This window comes from Nannobrachium achirus, assembly GCF_963921795.1.
Source record: "Nannobrachium achirus genome assembly, chromosome: 6".
NCBI classification, from domain to species: Eukaryota; Metazoa; Chordata; class Actinopteri; order Myctophiformes; family Myctophidae; genus Nannobrachium; species Nannobrachium achirus.
Window position 1 is genome coordinate 25,010,903 of NC_137815.1, and position 25,960 is coordinate 25,036,862.

General features: G+C 42.9%; 1 protein-coding gene across 1 annotated transcript in view; it reads left to right on the top strand.

Moving 5' to 3' along the window:
* Positions 1-3,332: 3,332 nt before the first annotated feature.
* The window catches only part of LOC308286937 (electroneutral sodium bicarbonate exchanger 1-like), a gene marked incomplete at both ends in the record, with an annotated part of 36,370 nt that continues 13,742 nt past the window's right edge, over positions 3,333-25,960 (top strand). The window contains 12 exons of the mRNA XM_080728059.1: positions 3,333-3,380; positions 6,575-6,653; positions 8,100-8,237; positions 10,540-10,675; positions 12,004-12,164; positions 14,466-14,648; positions 15,956-16,017; positions 20,401-20,558; positions 21,837-21,924; positions 22,285-22,431; positions 23,135-23,235; positions 25,158-25,332. Of these exons, the coding sequence (XP_080584185.1) occupies positions 3,333-3,380; positions 6,575-6,653; positions 8,100-8,237; positions 10,540-10,675; positions 12,004-12,164; positions 14,466-14,648; positions 15,956-16,017; positions 20,401-20,558; positions 21,837-21,924; positions 22,285-22,431; positions 23,135-23,235; positions 25,158-25,332 (1,476 nt within the window). The remainder of the gene's footprint in view (positions 3,381-6,574; positions 6,654-8,099; positions 8,238-10,539; positions 10,676-12,003; positions 12,165-14,465; positions 14,649-15,955; positions 16,018-20,400; positions 20,559-21,836; positions 21,925-22,284; positions 22,432-23,134; positions 23,236-25,157; positions 25,333-25,960) is intronic.

Here is a 25,960-nt window from a genome sequence, read left to right on the forward strand (position 1 = left end):
AGTGTGCATGCACTGCACAGTCATTGGCAATCCACCAATTGAACATATAGCTGTGGACGGATAGGTAAGGTATTTCGCACCTGATACCTTCGTTATCATATCCTTGGGATGGGACTGTTATCAATACTGTCATGCCTTAGCCAAGGCTCAGGAGTCTGACTACCAGCTCCCAGGAGCTGGGAAGACCCGATATCAGCCTTGGTCTTGTCATTGCAATGCACATGCGCCAAAACACGAGGGGAAAAAAAGAAGTCACGCTGGGATTCGAGACTACAGGGTTGGGAATTCTAGCCATGCGTTCTTAACTTCTTACTGAGGACGCTACTGAGATGGAGGCGCCGCTCCCATATTTTTATTTAGCATTAGGTTTAGCCATAGTTTTACTGAGGTTAAGGTTAGGGTTTGGGTTAGGTTTAGGCATAGTTTTACTGAGGTTACGGTTTGGGCTAGGGTTAGGGTTAGGGTTAAGTTTAGGTGTAGTGTAGGCATAGTATTTTTCACCGCCGCGTCGCGTTCCGTTACCGAGTTATGTGTAAAACCAAGCAAAAAAGAAAAAAGTCTGCCAGCCGCCTGGTTAGCTCAGTCAGTAGCGACGGGGACTGGTAATCCGACGGCCTGCGTTCAATTCTCACTGAGGGAGCGACCAGTACATTATTCCTGTGAACATGCGTTGGCGCATGCGCATTGCAATGACAAGTCTATGGGCGATAACGGAGCTGGGAGTCCGACTACTGAGCCTTGGCCAAGGCATGACAGGGGTGATAACAGACCCATCCCAAGGGTTGAGACCCATGGTCTACTGGCGCAAGAACGGTAATGGTGTTAGCTGTAGTAGTTTGTGAGAGTATAGTCACAGACTCACACACGCACGCACGCACACACGCTAGGGGTGGGCAACTTTGATGATGGAGAGGGCCACTATATTTCCACACTCATATAGAGGGCCACATATCATATTGCTACGTCCTTTGTCATTCTAGTCATACAAAATAAGAATTACTTTTATTCTTTTAATTATTTTATTTACACACGGCTGCAGCTGTGCTGTGTGTGTGCGTGTGTGCATGTGTGTGTGTGTGTGTGTGTGAAATGTAACACTTTGATTTCATTTCAAATGCATTTAGTTATACTCATGTTTATTCATGTGAATTTAAATACTAATACGTTGGACATAAAAAAGACTAACATTTTAATAGTACTAGTCATTACTAATATAGCAATATAGACTTAAGTAAAGCGGGTCATGTTTGCATGTTTGGAATTGTAACAGCTGAAATCAATAATATATCACTATTCCGATATCAACCTGCGGGCCGCATTAAGTGAAGGTGGGGTCCGCATGTGGCCCCCGGATCGCCAGCTGCCCATGTATGCACTAAAGACTAAACAGACAGACAGTGAGACAAGGGTGAAAACATCTCCAGAGGCGGAGATAATAAAGTAAAACTCTTCACAGCCATATTGGACGGACAGCATTGATGTATTGATGTAGTGGAGCGGTGAACTACATGTGTTCAATCAGATTATATCAAAGCCACTGTACAGTCATTTTACACTCCACTTCACCACTTCACTAATGCCAAACATCAGCCTGCATTCCTGGCTGTAATAGGGTGGGGAAGATTGACTTTTTAATATCTTTTTGCCCCTGCATATCAACGTTTAGCAGTTAGAGCTGCAGCTGTGCCGTGTGTGTGCGTGTGTGTGTGTGCGTGTGCCGTGTGGGTGTGTGTGCGTGTGCATTCAAATACAAAAATTAGCAAAAGTAGAAGATCTACAAGCTCGAAACGCGACGCTTCACACTATACTACGGCAACAACGATGAGAACCTGACCAATCAGAGTGAGGGGCTGTCAGAGTCCCAGTCCACATACACACTGTCAGTGGTGTAAAGTAAATAAGTAGATTTACTTCAGTACTGTAGGCTACTTAAGTACAATTTCGAGGTATTTGTACTTTACTTGAGTATTTCCAATTTCCTATACTTTTACTTTTACTCCACAACATTTATTTGAAAACTTTAGTTAGCCTACTGGTTACTTTGCAGATATAAATGATTATATAAAACACACATTAATCCACTTTAGCCCTATTTTATACCGTGGCTATTTGAAAATAGCCGATCTACAAGCTAACAACATTGTGAGCTTGTAGACCGGCTATTTTCAAATATTTTGTACTTGTACTTCTGGTACTTTAAGTACATTTTGATGCCAATACTTTTGTAATTGTACTCAAGTACATGTTGAATTCTGGGCTTTTACTTGTTACAGAGTATTTCTTCACTGCAGTATTGATACATTTACTTAAGTAAAAGAAAAGAGTACTTTTTCCACCACTGCACACCTAGGCTCTTTAGCAGTGCTGCCTCCATCTCTATTGAATGGACACACACGCACACGCACGCACACGCACACACACACACACACACACACACACACACACACACACACACACACACACACACACACACACACACACACACACACACACACACACACACACACACACACACACTACTGCTGCTTGCGAGGAGTGCTGACAGGCTGGCCTTGTGCCCAGTGTGAGGGAGTCAAACACCTTGATCACTTTATGCCTGATGTGATTTAAGGTCTGCAGTACTGCTGCAGAGCATGCACGTGCACACGCACGCACGCACGCACGTGTGCACGCACGCACACACGCACGTGTGCACGCACACACAGAATGTCAATCTGCCAAAGCCTGCTGCAAAAGCATCTGTTTCTGAATGTAATGGAGAGCAGAGAATGTTGTCTTCTATAACAGGGGTCTTCTACATTTTCAGGCCAAGGACCCCTTATATTAGTCGAGAGAGAGAGAGATGTAGCAGGGACCCCCTACAACCCATAGATGCCATATTGTTTAGTTTTATCTTTTGGCAGCACAATCATCGTTCTACAATAATCGAGGGAGGGTCGAGCTCCGAAACCGTCCACGTCGGAATAATAATGCTGGGATAATCCCTTCTCTTGGTCCAACCTGAGACATGAATCCTCTCTCTCACAATTCTGCCAGTGTGCCAGGATTCATCCTTCTCTGTGCCAATGCTGGCACCCGTGCCTAAGGTTGCCTCCCCCGTTATACAGTATATCGTTGTTGTCGGATGAAAACCTTGTATGTCCAAAACCGTTTGTTTTGCATTTATCATTTGATGATTTAAACTAGTGAAAACAGCCGATCTACAAGCTTGTAGATCTGCTGTTTTCACTACTTTTTTGTGACGGCCTTGTATGATGAAGCAGGGCTTTACTTTGTGAAAAAACATACAAATTCGAAACTTGGAGATACAAGGTTTCCACCCGACAACGACGATGTGGAAGCTGCTGAACTGTCCCGACCCATTGATTGGGAAGCACTGTGTCAGTCCATATTGAACAGGAACAATCAGAGAGATATTGATGACAACTGTTCCATAAACGCATGACTCTATGACACTAGGTGTGTGTTTATTGATTGATTGGTGCTGTAGCTAAACACATGACTCTATGACACTATTATGTGTGTATTCATTGATTGAGTAGTATGTCGTTTTTTACTGGCAACAGAAACAGTTGATGCAAAGTTGAAACATGCGGTCTCCTATAGCCAGAAGACCAGAGATGTGTATGTATATATACAAGTATATATTATTTATATTCATTCATTTTTCCTTTTTTGACAGATTAGTTCTGGAAATCTGGCTACATACACGCACGCACACACGCACGTACGTACACACACACACACACACACTCAAAGACTGCAGAGCCACACAATAATTGTCACCAAGATTTCTATCAATCATCTTGCTAAGAGTATTATTTAATTATGTTTGATCCCATTTGGAAATACAAATGGCATACTGTATGGCTGTGGGCTCAAAGCATTGTGACATTATTACATCAGATCCATCTGGCTACGTATTGATTTTCAACACTTCTCACTAACTACTGTGCATTCACTGCCAGCCCCCACCCTTTGACATGCACGCACTGACATACTGACATGCACACACTGCCGTGCACGCATTCACACACATTACAGTACAGTCAGTCTCAGGTTTCCCTGATTAAATCCTGAGATAAATGTGGGTGTGTGGATCGAAAGAAACAGCCCTCATCATCAGATCATCATGTGGTACATATATACAGTAGGTCGGGAGTGGCTTATAATAAAATATAAATAAATGACACACACTCAACGCAGAGTAATTATATGGTAGTGGTGGGGAAAGTATGTCGATCTTTTATTATTATGTTTTACTCACGTAAAACACAATGTAAACTGTAAAGTACAGAACAAGTAAAAAAAATATCCCGTAATCCATATGTTACTTGGGTAAAAGTACAAAAGAGGCAAAACAAAAGGACATAGTCAAGCTGGCTTAGTAAAAGTACCTGAACATTGTACTTAAAGGGATCCCTGGCTAAAACGACAAATATGCCTTAATACATTTTAATTGTTCTCTATAAATACAATGTAAAATTAAAAACACCTTAATTATTTTATTTCTTCTAGAAATAGCTAATCTTTCACTCAATAGGGGAAATGCCCGTCGCAAGTTGATGATGTCATAAATGTAATTTGTGATCTATCCCTATGGAATTTACGGCATGCACAAATAAAAACAAACGTAATACTTCCTATGGTTGATATGAGCATCAAATCAATATTTCAAATGTGTTTGTGTTTTATTTTTTCGCATATGCATGCTATAAAAATGACACATGACATTTATGACATCATCAACTTGCGACAGGCATTTCCCCTATTGAGTGAAAGATTAGCTATTTCTAGAAGAAATACAATATTTAAGGTGTTTTTAATTTTACATTGTAGTTATAGGACAATTATAATTTATTAAGGCATATTTGTCATATTAGCCAGGTATCCTTTTAACAGCACATTTGCTGTAAGTAGAGTTACAGTGAGTAGAGTTGATTGCATTTCCTCTAAACGATACAGTCTCGTTACATTATAATGATACAGTCTAGTTACATTATAATGATACAGTCTGATTATGATAATGATAATGAATTTTATTTATACAGCACCTTTCAAAACAAAGTCACAAAGTGCTGCACAGAACGAGATTAAAAACATCCTATAACATAGCAAAAACACAACATAATTGGATTCACAAAACATCAATTAAAATGTGTACTATCACATCACAACAATTAAGAAAAACATTTAGTGTAAAGGTATGTTTTAAGCAGTGATTTAAAGATAGGCAGGGAAGCTGCTAACCTAAGGTGCACTGGCAGTGCATTCCACAACCTGGGTGCCCGGGTGGCAAATGCCCGATCACCCCGGGTAACCATGTTGGTATTTTAGCCTTTCAATAGGGCCTTATCTGAGGACCTAAGGATGCGCTCCTCTGACTCAAAAGGGGGCATCAAGTCTAAAATATAGGTAGGAGCCAGTCCATGTAGGGCTTTATAAGTGATTAGCAGGACCTTAAAATCACATCACAGGTAACCAGTGAAGAGCAGCCATTATAGGTTACATCAATACAGTCTGGTTACATTGTGAATGATAGAGTCTCGTTACATTATAATGATAGAGACTTGTTACCGGTACATTCATTTTCCACCATATTTTGTCCTTCATGGTACACTGACAAAACCCAGTGTTGATTTAAAGGTGGAAATGGATCCCAAAAGGGTCTGCCTTCCTTTACACTCTCTGAGTGTATCATCCTCGCTCGCTATGTCAGATCTAAACCTTGTATGTCCAAATGAAATAAAATAACTTGTGTTCACATGAATCCAATGTAGTCATTATTTAGTCACAAGTTCACCACTGGTTTAAACAAAATCAGATAAAGCTTGACTGTTCTGCCCTGATCTGAGTTCCCAGAACTCACTGCCTTAGTGGTTTATTTTGGGCGTGTTTTCACATAGAGCTGGTTGCTTCTTTCTCTCACAGAACACAGAGGTCCAGTCACAATAATTTAATGACCACAACAGGAACACACAGAGCATGAGGAACCATTAGAACATACTAGAGGTCATTGATAGAAGTCTTCAGTCCACAGGCCACTCATTAAGAAACAAGGAATAAGGCACATTACTTGCAACTGAAAGCAACACAACTGTAAAGTAAAACACTGTGATTATGAACACAAGAAGAAAACAACAAGGAGATCATTCGCAACAAGTCTGTTGCTCTGCCTTCAGTGGTGGTGCATTCAGTACTGTACTCTTCATCCTGTACAAGTACAATTTCAGGTGACTTGTACTGGACTTAAGTACAGTTTTGAGGTACTTTAACCTTGGAGTTGGAGTTGGAGCCTGACTTTTTTTTTTACCTAGTTGCTTACAGATGTCAAAATGGTAAAGATGCCATTTTTAAAATGTTGATGTCCTCATAACACGTATAGTAACAACAACACGTGTGTGTGTGTGTGTGTGTGTGTGTGTGTGTGTGTATGTGTATGTGTGTGTGTGTGTGTGTGTGTGTGTGTGTGTGTGTGTGTGTGTGTGTGTGTGTGTGTGTGTGTGTGTGTGTGTGTGTGTGTGTGTGTGTGTGTGTGTGTGTGTGCGCGCGCGCGTGTGTCTCCACCAATCAGAGAGCAGACTCAGAGGTGGTGGTGGACCAGGGAGGATCAGTGCTCAACGTCCACTATGCCGAGAAGGAGGAGCTTGAAGGTGAGTGACCTCCTGACCTCCTGACCTCCTGACCTTTTGACCTTTTTACCTTCTTCACAACACCCGTATTCCCCTCCTCCACAGTAGTCAGGGGAGATACAAATAAAATAAAATAAAAATTTGAAAAATTCCTTACAAAAAATTGTGTTTTGTTTGTAAAGATGTCTAGTAATGTGTGTTGCATTGGTCCGGCCACGCGTGTACCCGCCATCTCGTATCTGTTCTGACAAGTGTCACTTCTTCATCTCGCACGCACAGGCATACGTCGATTAAAAATAACCCTCTAGTCACACCTCGACAACATTTAGTGTCACAGCAGGGTGATTTAACAAGGAGATGAGCCTATATGCATATCAATAGACCGTTGTCTGAACCTGTTAACTCCTGTAATGTAGGTGTTAAGCGACGTGCGGGTGACGTCATTAAAACCACGTCCCCCCAAACATTGAATCACCAATGCAACACTGCTAGACTAGTAACACATCTCACAAAGATTGAAATTCAGTTTCCCTAGGGGCCTAGGGGAATCTGTGACAGCTGCTGAAAGTTGGGCTACCATTAACTTTATTATGCATGTGCAGTTACGCTATGACTTTCCTGGATCAATAATGATGTTATGTCAGGATAAAGAATTATTCCTTTTAACTCACATACTCTTTTTTGCCATCCGTAGTAGGTGGCACAAACCCGCACGCACGCACGCACACGCGTGTGTGTGAAACTGTGTCAGAGTATGCACATTCTCATTCTAATTATGTTTTCTTTAAGCTCATCCAAACCATTTGATTTGAATCAATCCAGTCACTTCAACAGCTGTTTAGAATCCATTTGATTGATGTATTCATTTGAGTCGCTCCGTGTAGTGGATGAGGAGGAGGAGGATGCGCTTTATCTGTCTGTCTGTCTGTCTGTCTGTCTGTCTGTCTGTCTGTCTGTCTGTCTCTGGCAGAGCAGAGACTGTCTACTAAACAGTGTCTCCTCCTGAAGCTAACCTTCATCTTTAGGCCATTGAATGTCGAATGTTATTTTTAGGCATTGGAGCGCTGGCTGAGACACACAGTGCTCTGCCCTCCTCTGGTCTGATATTCTATTTCATTCATGCAACAGACCTAATGTTGCATTAAGTCTGATAGCTCAGGAAACTCGGGTTAGACAGAGTTGAGTTAATGCAACAAACTCACGACTTATTTCCTCTTTTTTTTTGCATCTAGTGTTAGGTATATATGCCCATATGATGACAACGAATATGCTCTAAAAGTGTGAAAAACGTAAAAAAAAGTCACACATGTTACACAACAGCTCTGCCACCACCAAGAATTGCCAACATATGAGCTCACAACACACCACATTCAACACCATTGCTGAGCTTGTAGATCTTTTTTTGCCAAATGTTTCTTCCAGAAAAGGGATGCTGAAGTCATTAACTCTTCTCTCTCTCTCTCTCAGCTCACAGGTCACTCTGCGTGGGGATGCGTGTTCCCAGACAGGCTCATCGTCACCGCTCGCGTCACCGCAGGAGAGACAAGAGACCGTCCAGCATCGTCAGCCAGCCCAGCGAGGAGTCAGAGAACCCCCCCTCACATGGTAAAGCCTTCTGTATGAAAAGCCTGGCTGATTATCAGTGGCGTCAGTTCAGCAAAAGCTAGGGTATGGCAAAGATGGGAGTCCTCATGGAAAATAGGCATTACATTTTGGATAACACGGTTCTATTGTGAAAATAGCAGATCTACATGCTCACAACGCCTCGCGCTGCGAGGCGTTGTGAGCATGTAGATCGGTTATTTTCACATTGTCTGAAAAAAAAGAAAAGAAAAAAAGACTTTTGTCAGTTTTTTACACAGGTTTCTACGGTTTCTTGGGCTGGATATGGCAGCCTGGAATGGTTTTCAAGTGCAGCTAAACTTAGCATGTTACTAGTAAACGTGCCACAATTAACAATAATGTATTGCACCTGTGCAGCTGACCTGCGGAACCTGGTGATATACCATTTTGTCAAGCTGGGGAGAATACAAGTTGTTAAAGTGACCATTATGTTAAATTTTGCATTTGTAGTTATTTTACTGTAATTTAACAACATAATAACCAGCGCAGATAGACAAAGAGACATTCATTTATATTTAAAAGTAGCTTTTATTTTCCCCCCTAGACCCAGTGTATGGCAGCTGCATACCCCTGCCATACCCAATTGACGCCCCTGCTGATTATGTCCATTCGTCTGATTGCCGCCGAACTCCGTGTTGCGACTGATTTGCAGTGACTTTTAGCATGTTCGTCAAGCTAACGCCAGTAGTGTTGTGTCAAGTCAAACGAAAGTAAACGCATAACCTAGTTGACCTAGCCGGTCGGCCTTCAAAAAAATAAGAGCGTCCCTCCTATAAGCGTTATACTTTCGGTCGGAGAAATTCAAAATAAGAGTGTAACTGCTTAGTTTTTATTATTAACTTTTTAAAGTACAGTAACTAGTAACTATACTTTTATAATTTAGTAACGTAACTAGTAAAGTAACTAGTTACTTTTAAAAGTAACTTGCCAACACTGGTGGTGACCCAGCTGAACCCCTCAACCTCTGCAGCAGTGGGCTCACTGCCACTCAGCCACCCAAAGTAACTGTAACACAAAATGTTTAACCTCAATCTGTATGTTCCTCCCTGTTGGAGCTACAGTGGTCGATGGAACACATAATCCTACTACAAGTCCTGTTCTTTTACACACGCACGCACACACGCACACACGCCTGCACGCACACACACACACACACACACACACACACACAAACACATGGCCCAGGGCTAACGGCATTGACAAGCACACTAATTAGATTCCAGAGAACAGCTCTGTTCATCTCATCAGCATGTACAGATGGCTGCGCGCATGTATCCTTGCATGTGTGCGTGCGTGCGTGCGTGCGTGCGTGCGTGCGTGCGTGTGTGGTTGTACTCCTGGTACACAGTGTTAAACCTGGAATCATTTTGGGGACAATGCCATGGCACCATTATTTTATACATTAGCTATTGACAAATAGCAGATATACAAGCTCACAGCAAGTGTTTTTGAAAAGTTGTGAAAAGGTGTGCAAATCTTTGATTATATCTATTTTTAAAGCGAACATTTGCATCTCAAATTTAGCTTCTGGGGGGGCCTGGAAATCAACATTTTGAGATGAGGGTCTGTGGCCAAATACATATCATTTTGGGAGTCCTTGGCATGAAAAAGTTTGAGCACCGCTGATATAGAACATAGCATTTTCAGAACCAGTAAGGATTTAGGAGACATATAGAATCGGGTCAAAATAGATGTGCTCAAATTGTTATGATTTTTTGAAATAGCACAGCTTGTATGTCTTCTATTTTTTCATAGTTAAAGCATAAAATAATGGTAAAAGTTTTTAAAATCTATAGTTACACAATTGGGTTCCAGGCCCAAATGGGTTTTAATTCAGAGAGGGTACAAATGGACCATGAACAGTGGTTCCCCCAAGGCTCTGAACTAGAGAAATATATGCTTTTCTTTTACATTAATAGTGTTGTAGAGAAGTTCTCAAAAAACACATTCATGTAAAATAATGGGTATTGTGAAAAATGCACCAGCGATTTTTTTTCCTTTTTTTTAAAGATTTGTTTTTTGGGGCTTTTATGCCTATTGATAGGACAGTAGACTGACAGGAAACAGGAGGGGAGATGGGGAGTGACACGCGGCAAAGGTCCCAAGAATCCCCTTGTTCTGTTGCAGGGTAGTTTGTGTCGCTTCGTGTTGTTTCCCTTTGTTAAACCCGGGATTTTTACTGCAAGTGAAATAATGTTCCTTCGTAACAACAAACGCTTGCATGGCGGAGTGTTAAGGTGGAGTGTTAAGGTGTTCTCTGTTGGCTCCGCCCCTCCATCTATAGACACTCCCTCCCAGCGGGTCCAGTTCATCCTGGGGACGGAGGAGGACGCCGAGCACGTCGCGCACGAGCTGTTCACCGAGCTGGACGAGATCTGTGTGAAGGACGGCAAGGATGCAGAGTGGAAGGAGACAGCCAGGTAAACCCTAACCTTGACCCTGACCCTGACCCTTACTGTACCTACCCTAACCCTAACCTTGACCTTGACCCTGACCCTGACCCTGAAGGAGACAGTCATGTAAAGATCTGTATGAAGTACAAGAGGGATGCAGAGTGGAAGGAGACCACCGGGTCAGAGGTGAGACAGGCCAGGCCAGACGCCAGAGACCAGTGTTTGGTCTATTGCAGGGGTCTCCAACGTTTTCAGGCCAAGGACCCCTTAGTTGAGAGAGAGATGAGGCAGGGACCCCCACAACCTTTTCATAGATTCCATATAGTTTTCCATATCGTTTGACAGCAGAATCATCAATGTATTTTGGATTCATGTCCATTTGTGTTTTCATTTGACTCTCTACTTGGTCTGCCCTTTTTCCCCTCTACACCAAACCTCTTTGCCAAAAATTGCAGAGGCGTAAACGCTGCGAGGCGTTGTGAGCTTGTAGATCTGTTCTTATTGGCTAAAGTTCTCAGGATATGGACACTAGGGTGGTTAATATTAAAACGTTTCTATCACACAAAGATTTGGAGGACCCCCTGTAGTAACTCTGAGGAACCTCTAGGGGTCCCGGACCCCCTGTTGAAGACCCTTGGTCTATTGCTCTGGTCACGCAGGTCGACGCGGTCCATCTTTCCTGAGCAGGGCCACGCCTCTCACGCACACGGACATGCATTGCTGCCAAACAAGTTTGTCAAGTTCACACCTGGACAGCGTTTACAAACGCTTTAGTGTCACAACAGGGTGTTTTAACACATTGGACACCAATATTAACTGCATTAAACTTACCGGCGTGCAGATTTACAAGCTCACAATGCCTCGCGCTGCAAGGCGTTGTGAGCTTGTAGATCGGCTATTTTTGGCAAAGAGGTTTGGTGTAGAGGGGGAAAAAAGAGCAGACTAAGTACAGAGTAAAAGGTCAAGTTTAGTAAGTATTGACGGTTCAAGGTTAAATATCTGAAAACACAAATTTATATGAATCCAAAATACACTGATGTCAAACGATGAAACTATACTGTATGGAATCTATGATAAGGTCGTGGGGGTCCCTGCTTCATCTCTCTCTCTTTCTGAAAACGTTGAAGACCCCTGGTTTAATGGTTACATTGGTGGTGAATATTTGTCCTGGAGCTACTTTACGTTTGACTCAACTCTTCCCTTATCGATGTGCTGCAGAAACACCTACCTTTCTCACTACTCGCTAAAGAAGAAAGAAGCAAAAGGACATGGTGGAGAGCTTCCTGTGACCTCTCTCTCTCTCTCTCTCTCTCTCTCTCTCTCTCTCTCTCTCTCTCTCTCTCTCTCTCTCTCAGGTGGCTGAAGTTCGAGGAGGACGTAGAGGACGGAGGAGAGAGGTGGAGTAAGCCCTACGTAGCAACGCTGTCGCTGCACAGTCTGTTTGAGCTGCGCTCCTGTCTGATCAACGGCAGCGTCATGCTGGACATGAGAGCTGACTGCATCGAGGAGATAGCAGGTTGTCTGTCTGTCTGTCTGTCTGTCTGTCTGTCTGTCTGTCTGTCTGACTATGTCTAGTCTGGTATCCCTTCACTTTTCAGAGTTTGATCCGGTCGGGAGCGGTAACCACTCTACGTCATGTTGTAGTCCTCAAAGGGCTACAATTTGGCCGGAAAGATCAAACCGGATTCAGTTTTAACCCAAAATAATTTCCCTGCACTCAAGGGCATACTTTTAGGGCCTACCTAATAAACTCCTTGATGCGGGGTAGTTTTGCTTTTGGAGAATTTGTTTATTCGTTTAATTCGGTATATACATCTTTTAGTCCAACTCATAGCGACTGGCAAGACTACACTAGGCTACTCGAGCATTTTAATAGGGAGTGGGGAAACAAGCGGGAGGAACCAAAACAAAGCGACGCCGCTTCTTCTGCTTGTGGTTTCCGCCTAGACCGGATGAAACGGCCCGTTGTAAACGAATACCAGGCTTTCCCCCGAGAAAACCTGGTGACGCGAGGTTAGTCTATGTTTATGTCCGTCCGTCCGTCCGTCCGTCCGTCCGTCCGTCCATAATACATTTATTTTATTTTTAACGTGTCAATGATATTGAACAGATACATTACATTACATGGAAAACATTTTATTGTGGCTCAATTATCTTTAGTTGGTGTATAGACCTAAACTTGTTTTCTTCTTTCCACACTCATTACTCCCTCCCTCCCTCCATCTCTCTCTCTCTCTCTCTCTCTCTCTCTCTCTCTCTCTCTCTCTCTCTCTCTCTACCAGTGTATTATATTCATTGAGGTAAAACAGACAGATCTCAGTAAGGATGTCTGGCGGTTGTGTTTTGCTAACAAACTTAATAAGACACATGATGGATAATCTGCTGGGTGGGGTGGACACACACACACACACACACACACACACACACACACACACACACACACACACACACACACACACACACACACACACACACACACACACACACACACACCTCGCTGTCACATGAGACTAATGTTTATTGGGGGAAAACTTAATGGGAGTCATTAGTCGAGTGCGTGATTGTAATATAGTTATCTTAAGTGACATATGGCACACTGCACCAGCTGACATTTATCTCTTTAATGCCTAATACCATTTTTATATTTATTTATTTATTTATTTATTTATTTAATGCCTAATACCATTTTTATATTTATCTCATTAATTAATTACCACACACTGAACAGACTGACTCGTGGATATAAAAACCGAGACACCTCATTGGTCGCTGCAGTTCATTGTAAAAAAGGGAGGGCAGAAGTGCAGAAGGCACGCTGCCACTCAAAGTGACTACTGGCCAATCAAAGCGCGTCTTTTCCCCGTACAGTAAGTGTGATTGATTATGAGGTAGGAGGAGGACTAGTAAGGAGAAAAGGAAGGAATTGACTTAGCAAGTCAGAGTCCTCATGGGGAGGAGAGGAGATCTGCAGTCCCACACAAGTACACTATAGTACACTATAGTACATATAGTATACAATATACATATTGTATACTATTTATGGCAAGGTGTGGATATGGCGATGTAGGACTTGCATGCAGAATGATGCAAGGGGTTTTAGAAACTAGGGGTAACCACTCGTGGTTCTCAACCTTTTCAGGCCGCGACCCCCAAACCCACACGTTGAGAACCACTGCACTAAGAGATAAAGCTCTAGCATACAAAGTACACAAAGACTGGAAATACTTGGATAACTTGGGATTACACAAGGAGCACAAGGATTTACCACATCGCAAACGACGACGACGACCTGATTAGGAATTGAACACGCAGGAGCAAAATATAACAAGTAACCCTCAGTGCAGAGTGCCGAGCGTGCCGTGACGTCAGTCCAGGGGTGCCTCAGAATACTGTGATAATGTTTGGAAGTGATCAACATCACCTCAGTCTAACAGGTAAAACACATCTGAGTTGCACTTGTCCTTGGTGCGATCTTTTTGCATCTACGCCAAAATCTCCTTTCCCAAAATAGCCGATCTACTGTACAAGCTCACAACGCATCACGCTCACTTCACACGGGTGCGATTTTTTAAAAATTATTAGTATTTTGTAGATTTTCGGGTTCAGGGAAACCGCTGGTCCCGCTTGGCACTGCAATCCGTCACGGCAGGTTTCAAGTCCAGCTTTCGGGACGGTTCTGGATATGCGGGATATGGACATATGCGGGGACGCACACACATACACACAGATTCCGCACATTAATACGCAAATGTGTGTTTACAGTTAACAGTTTAGGCATTTAGCAGACGATTTTAATCCATGCGTGCATGCGTTTCAGATATGGTCCTTGACCACCAGGAGGCGTCTCATGAGCTGGACGACAGTGTGAGGGTCAGGGTGCGAGAGGCTCTGCTGAAGAGACATCACCACCAGCACGACAAGAAGAAGAGCCACCTGCTGCCCATGGTGCTGTCCCTGGCTGAGGGGGCCAGGAAGCAGTCTGAGCCCCTTCTGGGCGGCGGTGAGTATGTGACCCTCTATCTGACTGACCACTGTAGAGCAGGGGTCTTCAACGTTTTCAGGCCAAGGACCCCTTAGCTGAGAGGGAGATAAAGCAGGGACCCCCACATATTGTATAAAATTGTGTTGAAGATTTTCATCGACTTTTGACAGCACTGTTATCAGTCTGTTGGATTCATGTTAATGTGTATTTTCAAGCATTTAACCACTTAAATCGGCAATATTTAGTAAATTTGAACTTTCACTATATACTTGGTCTGATCTTTTTTTTTACCTCTACACCAAACCTATTTGCCTAGCCGATCTACAAGCTCTCAACGCCTTGCAGCGCGAGGCGTTGAGAGCTTGTAGATCTGCTATTTTTGGCTAAAGTTTTCCTCAGAATAGGGATGCGAGGGTTCAAGTTGTTCATTTAAAAGATGTATCCTATCACACAAGGTTTTGTCAGCCCCTCTGTAGTAACTGAGGACCGCCTTGGGGTCCTGGACCCTGAAGACCCCTGCTGTAGAGTATCTGACCAGTGTAGCTTCTATCTGACCACTGTAGGAACGTCCTATCTGACCACTGTACAGTAGCATACTCCTTTTAACTGACCGGTAGGTGTAAGTAACTGACCACTGTAGCAACCTCCTATCTGACTGACCAGTGAGTAACTGACCACTTCAACTGGGCCCTGATTGGTCACCCAACTTTTTGGGGTCAGGAAATGGATCACAATAATTGAGCGGGGCCACAATTGACTGGCGGATTTGTCTGATTCTAGGCTATGCCATTATAGCTGAACATTTTAAACAAAATCTAAGACTTTAAAATAGCCAATGTAAAAGCTCACATGTTTGTCTCCTCAACTGTAAACAGAGAAAAGGGTTTATTTGACAGTTTGGGCCCTATCTTTGTCCATGCTAAACCCCTTTATCCCTAAACTTATTATGAAAAACATTTTAAAATACTTCAAATAGCCGATCTACGATACGTTGTGAGCTTGTAGATCAGCTATTTGAACAATTTAAAGATGTTTTTCAAAATAGTAAAAAAAGGCAAAGAAGTTTAGGGATAAGGGGTTTAACATGGACAAAACAGGGCCCTATGAGTGAAATACATTTTGTTTTCCAGACAGACTGACTGTGACATTAGAACGGTCTCCTCAAAATCAATAGAATTGTTCCAGTTACAAACTGCCGTTGGAAGCTAAAGGTCGCTGATCACAGATCGTTTTTTTATTGGCCAGCAAATAAAGACAATATATGATCTCTCTCTCTCTCTCTCTCTCTCTCTCTCTCTCTCTCTCTCTCTCTCTCTCTCTCTCAGCCACCTCTCCCCAGCCTCCTGCCCAGACAGACATAAAGAGTGGAGCGGAGGACCTGAGCAAGGTAACCCTAAATGACTGACATGTACCGTAACCAGTGTTGGGTATCGTTACATTTTGAAGTAACTTGTTAGTTATACATGCAAACTTACATGCAGACACACAGCCAGTCTTTTTTTCTTTTGCATTATAACAAATTGCGAGACGCCAGCCAGCCAGACAGAACAAATATAATAATTAATTAAAACTAAACTAAACTAAAAACAAAGGGGTGGCAATTGGCAAAAATAAATAAATACATAAATAAATCAAAATAAATAAAGGTTTCTGTCATGAATGGTGATTGTCATTGCTGACACCTGACAGACAGACAGGCAGACAGACAGCCACACACCCCTTTCACACGTGTAATTTGTTGACAGAATAAGGAGAAAATGTGAGACGGGGGGTGTCGGGTCTTCTTTTTTTATCGGTGCCAACAAAATGAACAGTGAAAATGGGACATTTTTTTAAATAATAACAGGTTTAGTTTTTTAAAAATGTAACTAAGTAACTAACTATATTATAAAAGGTAGGTTACTCGTTACCACCAAAACTAACGCTGTTACGTAACGCCGTTAGTTATACCGCTGTTACACCCAACACTGACCGTAAGGCAGTGTTTCTCAAACTGTCAGATTTCAAGGTTTCCCCTTAACTCTCAATCAATCAAAAACCAGGATCCCCAGATTTATATGTATTCGACCACGGAACCTCATTTGAAAATCCATGCACACGCGCGCACTCACAAACGTGTGCATGCATGCATGCACGCAGTGGTGTGTTCTATCGTGTTATGTTATACCAGACCGGTGCCCGTTGGGCAGAACAGTCATCATTGATGTCCAGTTGTGTATACCCGTTGTATACCCTGTGATGTCTCCAAATGTGGCCATTGTTTCAGCATGCGGCTGTTACCATGTTGAGTCTTCTGCTCGTGGTTTACGTCTAGACCGGATCAAACCACTCGTTGTAAACAAACACCAGGGTTTCCCCCGAGAAAGCCTGGTGATGCTAGGTTACCGGCCCACAGAGAGACATCACATGACTGGCCCACTATTCTGGCTTGTCTATCACCTGAATGCTGGCCTAGTAGCCCAATCACTGGCTTCTGTGAGTCCCACCCAACACAAGCCCAAAACGTGCCGCTGCCTCGATGCGTTGTGGACTTGTAGATCTTGATCTAGATGTTCCGTTCGCGCCGGTCGTGGTGGGCCGGTCTGGGCCAAGTTACCAGGGCTGAATTTATGTCCCAGTCCGGCCCTGCTTAAGCCCTACGTACTTCCTGTACGATGAATAGCGCAAAATAGCCGATCTACAAGCTTCTCAAAAAGTACCAGTTTTGAACATAACAAGGTTTTAATGATATTCAACAATGTCAAAAACAGCAGGAGTATTTACCACTTCACAGAGAAGGAGTGAGCTCATCTTAAGCCTGTATTTAGGCCAGGTGATGGACATCAAGGAGAACCTAAAAACACCCACACACTGTTTTTATGTTTTTATGAAAAATATTTGCCAAAACGTTTGTGACAGTAATAAAAGTATGTTTTTGGAGCTTAAACAAGAATTGACACAGTCAATATATAAGCTGGTCAGATGAAAAAAAAATGTTTTTTGAAAAAAAAAAAAAAAAAATTTTTGAAAAAAAAAAAGTTTTGGAAAAAAATGTTTTTTGGAAAAAAAAAGTTTTGAAAAAACTCGGGCGTGCTCAAACAACAGTAATAACTGCGTATTACCTTACTGTACTTTACTGTACTGTATACTGTACCTCACTGTACTGTACTGTACATATTCTGTGTTCTATATCTATGAAGTCTGTGTTCTAGATCTATGAATTTTGTCACCCCCCCCCCCCCGTGTATGTGTGTGTGTGTGTGTGTGTGTGTGTGTGTGTGTGTGTGTGTGTGTGTGTGTGTGTGTGTGTGTGACTTTTACTTATAACTGAGTACATCTACAGTGCAGTATTGATACTTTTAAGATACTTTTAAAAAAACAAGTGTAAAACATTTGAGTACTTTTTCCAACAGCTACTTTCCCCCATAGCCTGGAGGACTCCTGCTAAGTTTACAGTTGCCATATAGCCTATTACTCTATAAATCTATCTGTGATGTCTGATTTTACTAAAACTAGCATGCTTATTAGGCAGTAGTGGGAAAAGTACTCGCATTCTTTACTTAAGTATCATACAAGTGGAAGACTTGTATTCAAAATTTACTTGAGTACAAGTATAAAAAGTATTTGTATTGAAATGTACCAAAAGCAGAAAGTACGCATTATGCAGAACTTAATGTAACCAAGGTGTTCAAATAAGTGTATTGATTGTAGGCATTTTCCAAAATCTTGTGGTATTTCACTGCTACATATCGTTCTAAATATATGCTTTCTTGTCATTTAGTACAATGAATGTGTTACCGTGTCTCTAGAAATGTGCTCATTATTTGTGAAGATACTAACTGTAATTCTCAAAGACTCGCATTGGTTCATTCAGCACATCGTTTTTGCTCTGTTTCATTTGATATTAAAATGCAACTCGAATTAATCTACTGTGTGGACACTGATCAGATGACAGGAAGAAGCAGCTCATCAATGAATGTACTTTGTGTTGCTTTTGTAAATTGTGTAGGGTACGATATTTTCATGACTTCACACCAAAGCCCATATCATGGTCATAGAGTTAAATCATTGACAACTTGCATACTCGTTCAGTTCATATGTTAATGCAGATGGTATGCAGATGGTGTGACACATCACCTACTACAGCCTACAACGATGCCCAGGGCAACACTGCATATTGTCTATAAATGGCTCACAGTTTAAATAACGTACGGTTTATTTGGACAATCATCTGTAACAGATGAAGTATAATTAAATACGACGTGATTAACGTTTGTTTGACATCCTCATCACAATTACATTGGATGCATCGCGTTGATTAAAGTGAATGGCTGCTATAGTTTTGCTAGTTTTCATCACCTAATCACCTTCCTTTCATAACCTAATCTCTACGTTTAGAATTGAAAGAAGAAAAATAATGTTAATGTTAGTATGAAGCTAATTATAAAGCTTAAATGGATGATGATGTCAACAATGACTTGTGAAAATCAAAGAATGATAGCCGATCTACAAGCAATCATACAAACATTTTGTACTTTGATGCCAATACTTTTGTACTTTTACTCAAGTATAGACCTCTCTTTTCTTCTGTTTCATTTATCACAAGCAGGCTGGCCACAGGCACCGCCTCAGTGTGAAGGAATGGTGCTCCCTGCTGGACAAAATATGTCATTACAGCAGTACAGATCTGGAGGGCCTGGCCAATGGATCATGAGCTCGGTGACCATGTGACATGGACAGCCAATCGGCAAATAGGTCCCCTAGGTCCCCTGAATGTCTCAGGACAATGTAATCTGTTTAAAGAGCTGGTCCTGCTGACCAGCTAAAAAACGGTGTGCAGGTGTTTTATCTTCTCCTTAACAGCTGCAGGAATGATACAGTGCCCTCTAGGGACCAGTGGAGGAACTACCTTCAGTGGAGTGGAACAGACATACAGGATGTCATGCATTCTAATATCCTTCCATTTGATTTACCCAAGCACTGTGGCCAATCTCCATAGATCAAAGCCGTGTCTGAATTGCGATTAGAGTCGGCTTTGAAGTAACACAATACCCTTGTCTTTGTGCATTTGCGTGCGCGCGTGTGTGTGTGCGTGCGTGGGTACGTGCGCGTGAGCTTGTAGGTCAACTATTTCAGGCACAGAGATGCGATGCATAAAGAGAGCAGACCAAATACAAAGTTACCTCAGGTCAGGCATACGTAGACATCAAAGGGAGCTTGAGCCCTTTTATCCGTCTGTAAAAAGGGCCCTTTCCAGACCATAAATGCAGTTTTACTATGGTGAAAGAAATGCAAATGTCTCCTTTCCATGCGATACCTGAAGGCAGCATTCAAGAGAATTGCCTTGTCCAAACACTCCTGAACTTGAATGCAGCATCTTATGTTGAAAGATTTGCCCTCTCTGTGTAGAAATCCATGCCGCTATGCCACATCTCCAGTATTTACTTGATTATGCTTAGTTCTGCAGTGTGGTATCACACACCGAAAATAGCCGACGCTTGGAGGTCTGCTATTTTTTATATTTCCACCAAAAGGCCCTTTTAGAAATTTCAGCCCCTGCCTCTCTAACATTCTCTGCACGTCCCTGCCTCAGATCATTTTTACTAAGTACAGAGCACTTAGCCTGACACTCAGCCTGAATTGACATTTCGTTTCACTCCATTATTCAGTCTGAGGTTCACTAGTTTGGGTCCCGGGCAAATGTCTAATTTCTCTTTTGGGTCAGGGGCTAAAAGGTTTGGGAACCACTGCTTTAAACGAACACCGAGGTTGTTGTCTTTTTGCCCTGCAGGTGGACATGCACTTCATGAAGAAGATCCCAGAGGGCGCAGAAGCCTCCAACGTCCTGGTGGGGGAGCTGGACTTCCTGGAGCGACCCATCGTAGCTTTCATCCGCCTGTCCCCCGCCGTGCTGCTCAGCGGCCTCACCGAAGTCCCCATACCAACCAGGTACCACACTCATCATCATCATCATCATCATCAGGGGCGTCACAAGGGGGAGGAAAGTGGGACTGAGTTACTAGGGCCCAAGGTGGAGGGGCCCTAGTAACTTTAGCTATTGAAAAATAGCAGATATACAAGCTCACAGCGCGGCACCAAGTGCCGCGCTGCGAGCTTGTAGATCTGCTATTTTTGAAAAAGTCATGAAAATGTGTGCAAATCTTTGAATATATGTATTTTCAAAGCAAACGTTTGTAACTCAAATTTTGCCTCTGGGTGGTCCCTGAAACTAAATATTTTGAGATGGGGGTCCGTGGCCAAATACATATAATTTTGGGGGTCCTTCACATGAAAAGGTTTAAGAACCACTGATATAGTAGTCTCTCAAGAACAAATTAACTGAGCTCCAGTTGAAGTGAAAAGGAGCTTTTCTTTGATGATGGCTGGCCAGATTGCTGGCATAGAAACGTAGGTTTTTAAAAAAGCTTAAAATAATGATACACAAATTGTGTACCCGTTCTAAATGGGTTAAAGTCTGCTTTCCAGGCACCACTGGGTTGGACTGGCTTCTCTGGCTTTCTTGCACCGGGAACGGTCCATGGCCACCCCATGGTCGAGGCAGAGTGCTTTCATGTCAGCCAACACGGTCGTCTGCCAGGTCTTCTTAGGCCGGCCGCTGGGTCTTGTCCCCTCTACGTTAAATGACATTACTTTCTTCACCCAAGCATTCTCTTCCTTCCTCACTACGTGTCCGTACCATCGCAGTCTGCCTCTCCTCACCACATGCGTAATAGCCTCCTCTCCCATCTTCGGTCTCAGCTCTGCACTGGTCTTTCTGTCCCTCAGTGACACGCCACACATCCGTCTGATCCTCCTCATCTCTGCTCTGTTCAGCCTCTTTTCATGCTCCACATTCAGGGCCCATGTCTCGCTTCCATACGTCATGCTACATCTGACGCAGGCTGAGTACACCTGCCCTTTCATCTTCAGGGATGGGGCCTTGGATGTTAGGAGGGGCATGAGTTCCCTGAACTTCTTCCATTCACTTCTCACCCTTGTGGTCACCGCTAGGTCCACTCCCCCCCAACCCTCCCAGGCAGCAGAAACTGACCACCACAGGTACCTCACTGAGGTCCTCATACTGTACCAGCCACTACCTCACTGTTAAACTCATGGAAGGCATTCGTACTGTACGCTCTCAGAGTTAAACGAACATGTACATACAGTATATACTGTATGTGTTTAATGCATACATGTGGTGCTATTCATTTATTTATTTATCTCCAGGTTCCTGTTCATTCTGCTGGGTCCGGATGGGAAGGCCCAACAGTACCACGAGATCGGACGCTCCATGGCGACCATCATGACCGATGAGGTATTTAATAAGGACTAATAATGTGTATAATGGTTCCATTAATTCACTCTATCCACTAGGGACTCCCCAGTGGATAGAGTTCAAATAAAGCCTCCCCAAAACAGTATCAGGTTTGTTATTATTAATTATAATTATTTCTGTAAAACAAACTTTCATATATTCTAGATACATTGGCATAGCACATGCATTGAAATATTTAAAACCCATGTTCACCATCTGAGTTTGTCATCCGTGGTGAATGGAGTAGGTTATTACTTGAACAAAACACACTCTCTGTCTCTCTCTCTGTCTGTCTCTCTCTCTCTGTCTCTCTCTCTGTCTCTCTCTCTGTCTCTCTCTCTCTCTCTCTCTCTCTCTCAGATCTTCCATGACGTTGCCTACAAGGCCAAGGACCGCAGTGACCTTCTGGCCGGCATCGATGAGTTCCTGGACCAGGTGACTGTGTTACCCCCAGGGGAGTGGGACCCCTCCATCCGCATAGAGCCCCCCAAGATCGTCCCCTCCCAGGTTGGTACAACCCCCTCCCCCAAGACCGTCCCTCCCAGGTTGGTACAACCCCCTCCCCCAAGACCGTCCCTCCCAGGTTGGTACAACCCCCTCCCCCAAGACCATCCCTCGCAGGTTGGTCACTTTTCGTGCCAAGTATCCCCCAAAATGATATGTACTCGGCCCATGCTGGGTCTCTGCACTGCAATTTGGAACATCATATCCAAATAGTAAAGGCCGGCTTTCCCTCTCCCAGATGTTTACCTTTTTAGAATGTCTAAGCGATGGGGTTGAAACAAGAGTTTGAATTGCTGTTAGTTTTTTCTCGCCACGACCACTTGGTGGCGAGAAGATAAAACAAAAACAACAAAACAAAAACCGCAATTTAAACTCTTGTTTCAACTCCATCGCTTAGGTTTTCTTCCACACTACACAAGTAAACATCTGAGAGAGGGAAAGCCGACCATTACTTTTTGGATGCGATGTGCACCAAAGGTAAGAAGTGTTCATGACGGCGGACCTTTCCCCGTAACTTTCCGATTTGGTTTTGTAGTTTCCAGGAACCTCATCTCGGAGCTATATAGCGGAGGGAGAGGTTCCGAAAGGATCTAGGCGGCAGTGTGAGTGAATGAAGCTAACCACAGTGGTGGTTGTGTGTGAATGAATGCAGGACAAGAGGAACAGTAATAATAGTTGTTATTATTATTTATCATAATGACTGTAGGAGAAGAGGAAGACTCCAGGTCTTCCTAACGGGACATTGTGTCCAGTAGAAGAGGAGCCTCATGCTGAACACCATGGACCAGAGCTGCAGAGAACTGGCAGGTAATGAGTTAATTACACTACTACCATTATATCATAAACATAATGAGTTAATAACACTACTATTATATCATAAACATAATGTACCATTATATCATGAATATTAAGTATAATACAGTACCATCATATCACTGTGACATTATAACACCATGGACCAGAGCTGCAGAGAACTGGCAGGTACCTGTATCCAGATATATCATAAATATAATGCATATAACAGTACCACACCTGTATCTAGATACATCATAAATATAATGCATATAACAGTACCACACCTGTATCCAGATATATCATAAATATAATGCATATTTACAGTTCCAAAGCTGTATCCAGATATATCATAAATATACAGTAATGCACATATGAGTAGGGATGGGGTTACGATTTACAATCCAGACATTTATCCCACGCACTTAAAGCTGTACTGTGGAAGCTGCTCAACTAGTGGTCAGTAGCGGTATTGCTTTTTTCGGCCGTTTTTCGCCGCGGACCACCGTGGCCGCCGCGACCGCCTCCGCCTCGCCGATACGAATCCATAGAGCCGTCTCCCGTCATTTTTAGACCAGGATTGAGGTAGTAGCATGCAATATTCCTTCACTAATGTAAACACAGTTGCTAAGGGAAGCTATTTTCTGAAGAGACAGCAAGACTCGCTGTGATTGGCCGGTGGTGTATGATCGGCGCTGTGATTGGCCGGTAGTGTATCATGTGGGAGATGACATAATTTTGCCGGGAAATTCTCCCCCCCTCACAACTCATAGAAAACATATAAAGAGAAGGCTTCAGAAGCTGAAATAACAGAGTGGGGGTTCTAAAACTTTAGCGATTTAACAGTTAGGACAATTTTAAGATTTGTTTTATAAAAAAAGTTACATAGTATAACTTTAATCCAGAGCTATTTACAGTAAACAGGTTACAAATAGAGAGAGTGTAGTATAAATCTGCTTTAAGTAGCATGTGAGGGGTCTAACTAGGGGTTTTTCATGAATCCATTGCAAGTATTTGTTTTGGACAAAAAAAACCTCCTTGGGCTAAAAACCGCCCCACAAAAAAAAGAAAGAAAAAAGGTTTGTGATGACTATGGATAAGTGGCCATGGACACTGTTACTGAACAAACACTATAGGCCAGGGGTCAGAAACCTTTTTTGAAATTAAGTGCTGTGTTTTTTATTTTCTAGATAGTCAGTGTGCCATGTCAACATACATTTTAATCAACATTCAGACATATTTTGATTGACAGGACATTGTTATAACGATCATTAGCTGCAAATTGGGTGACTTAATGCAATCGACCATGTTTAAAACAATATTTGATTTTAAAATATAAATTCTCTCACACTTCTGCCAGTGTGCTAGTGATCACCCTCCCCTGTGCCAATGTTGGCACCCGTGCCTAAGGTTGCCTACCCCTGCTATAAGCTATAGAAATTATGATCACTTATAGAATATTGACCGACTTATCTTAAAGAGGTGGTGCCATAGTTTTGTTCTTTTTCTGGTTTTCATGTGTCTATGAGGTTGACAGTACTTCATTAGACCCCCTGGTCTGGTTGTTATGAGCAATTATGTATTCCCTTTGTATTTTGGATTTCTTCCTGGAGGCTGACACCTTTTGGGTCAAAAGTGCCGATCCAAAAACAGTGATTACATGACAGCATATAATCATCCCCTCCCCTTTTACCATTCACCCAACACTGTGGGTGTGGCTAACTTCAGCTGGGTCACCACCCACCTGAACAACCAGCCATACATACTTAATGAACTGGTGGGTGTGGTGACATAAAAACCTAGTTTTAACTCTTTCTGCACACTTTTTTGGAGAAAAAAAAATCCTCCTCCTAGTATAATCACAATAGCTGATAATCATGTTTTAGGGGGGAAATAAATCATGGCACTGCATCTTTAACAATAAACAACTCCACCAGGTTATTCGGCGGTCTGGTCCTGGACATCAAGAGGAAGATTCCGTTCTACCTGAGTGACTATAAGGACGGGCTGAGCCTGCAGTGTGTGGCCTCCTTCCTGTTCCTGTACTGTGCCTGCATGTCCCCCGTCATCACCTTCGGAGGTCTGCTGGGAGAGGCTACCGAGGGACGCATCGTAAGAGACACTGTCACACTGTCACAGTAGCCATGTTTCCATAAACTTATTCGAATTAGCGAAGTGAATTATCAGAAATACGCATTAAGACAAAGCAAATTTAGCATGTTTCCATTTGCGGGTGTCATTCGAATTAGCTGCGGTCGAGTTGATCGGGCTGATTTTTTTCAGACCGAACCTGAGCACTGCACGTCTGACTGCTGTGACTCGGTCGCTGTCTAATGGGAAGAAGGGGTTATCAATCATCATCATGGCCCCAAATAACTTTTAAATATATTATAATTGGCGACGAGTCTCTTACGAAATTGGCAAGAGTTCCTCTCAATACATAAAGCTACCGGTATATAACCTCTCCATCATCGGCAATAGTCAGTGGTGTGTGTTCCGCTGTTCCCCACACTCCCGTGCCCCCACCGTTGCGCTCAGGTTCACCGGGAAAACCGCGGTCGCGACTCCGGGAGGAATTTACAAACGGTCCGTGTCACTCCGTGTGTAACAAACAACCGGGTTGTTTTGTGGGCTAACAGACGTTAAGCGGCAGGGGAAAGTGTTAAATTGGAGGACGATATGGACCCAGAATGTCATAATCTATTCGCATTTATTGTCTGACCCGTTTCCATTCACAAAT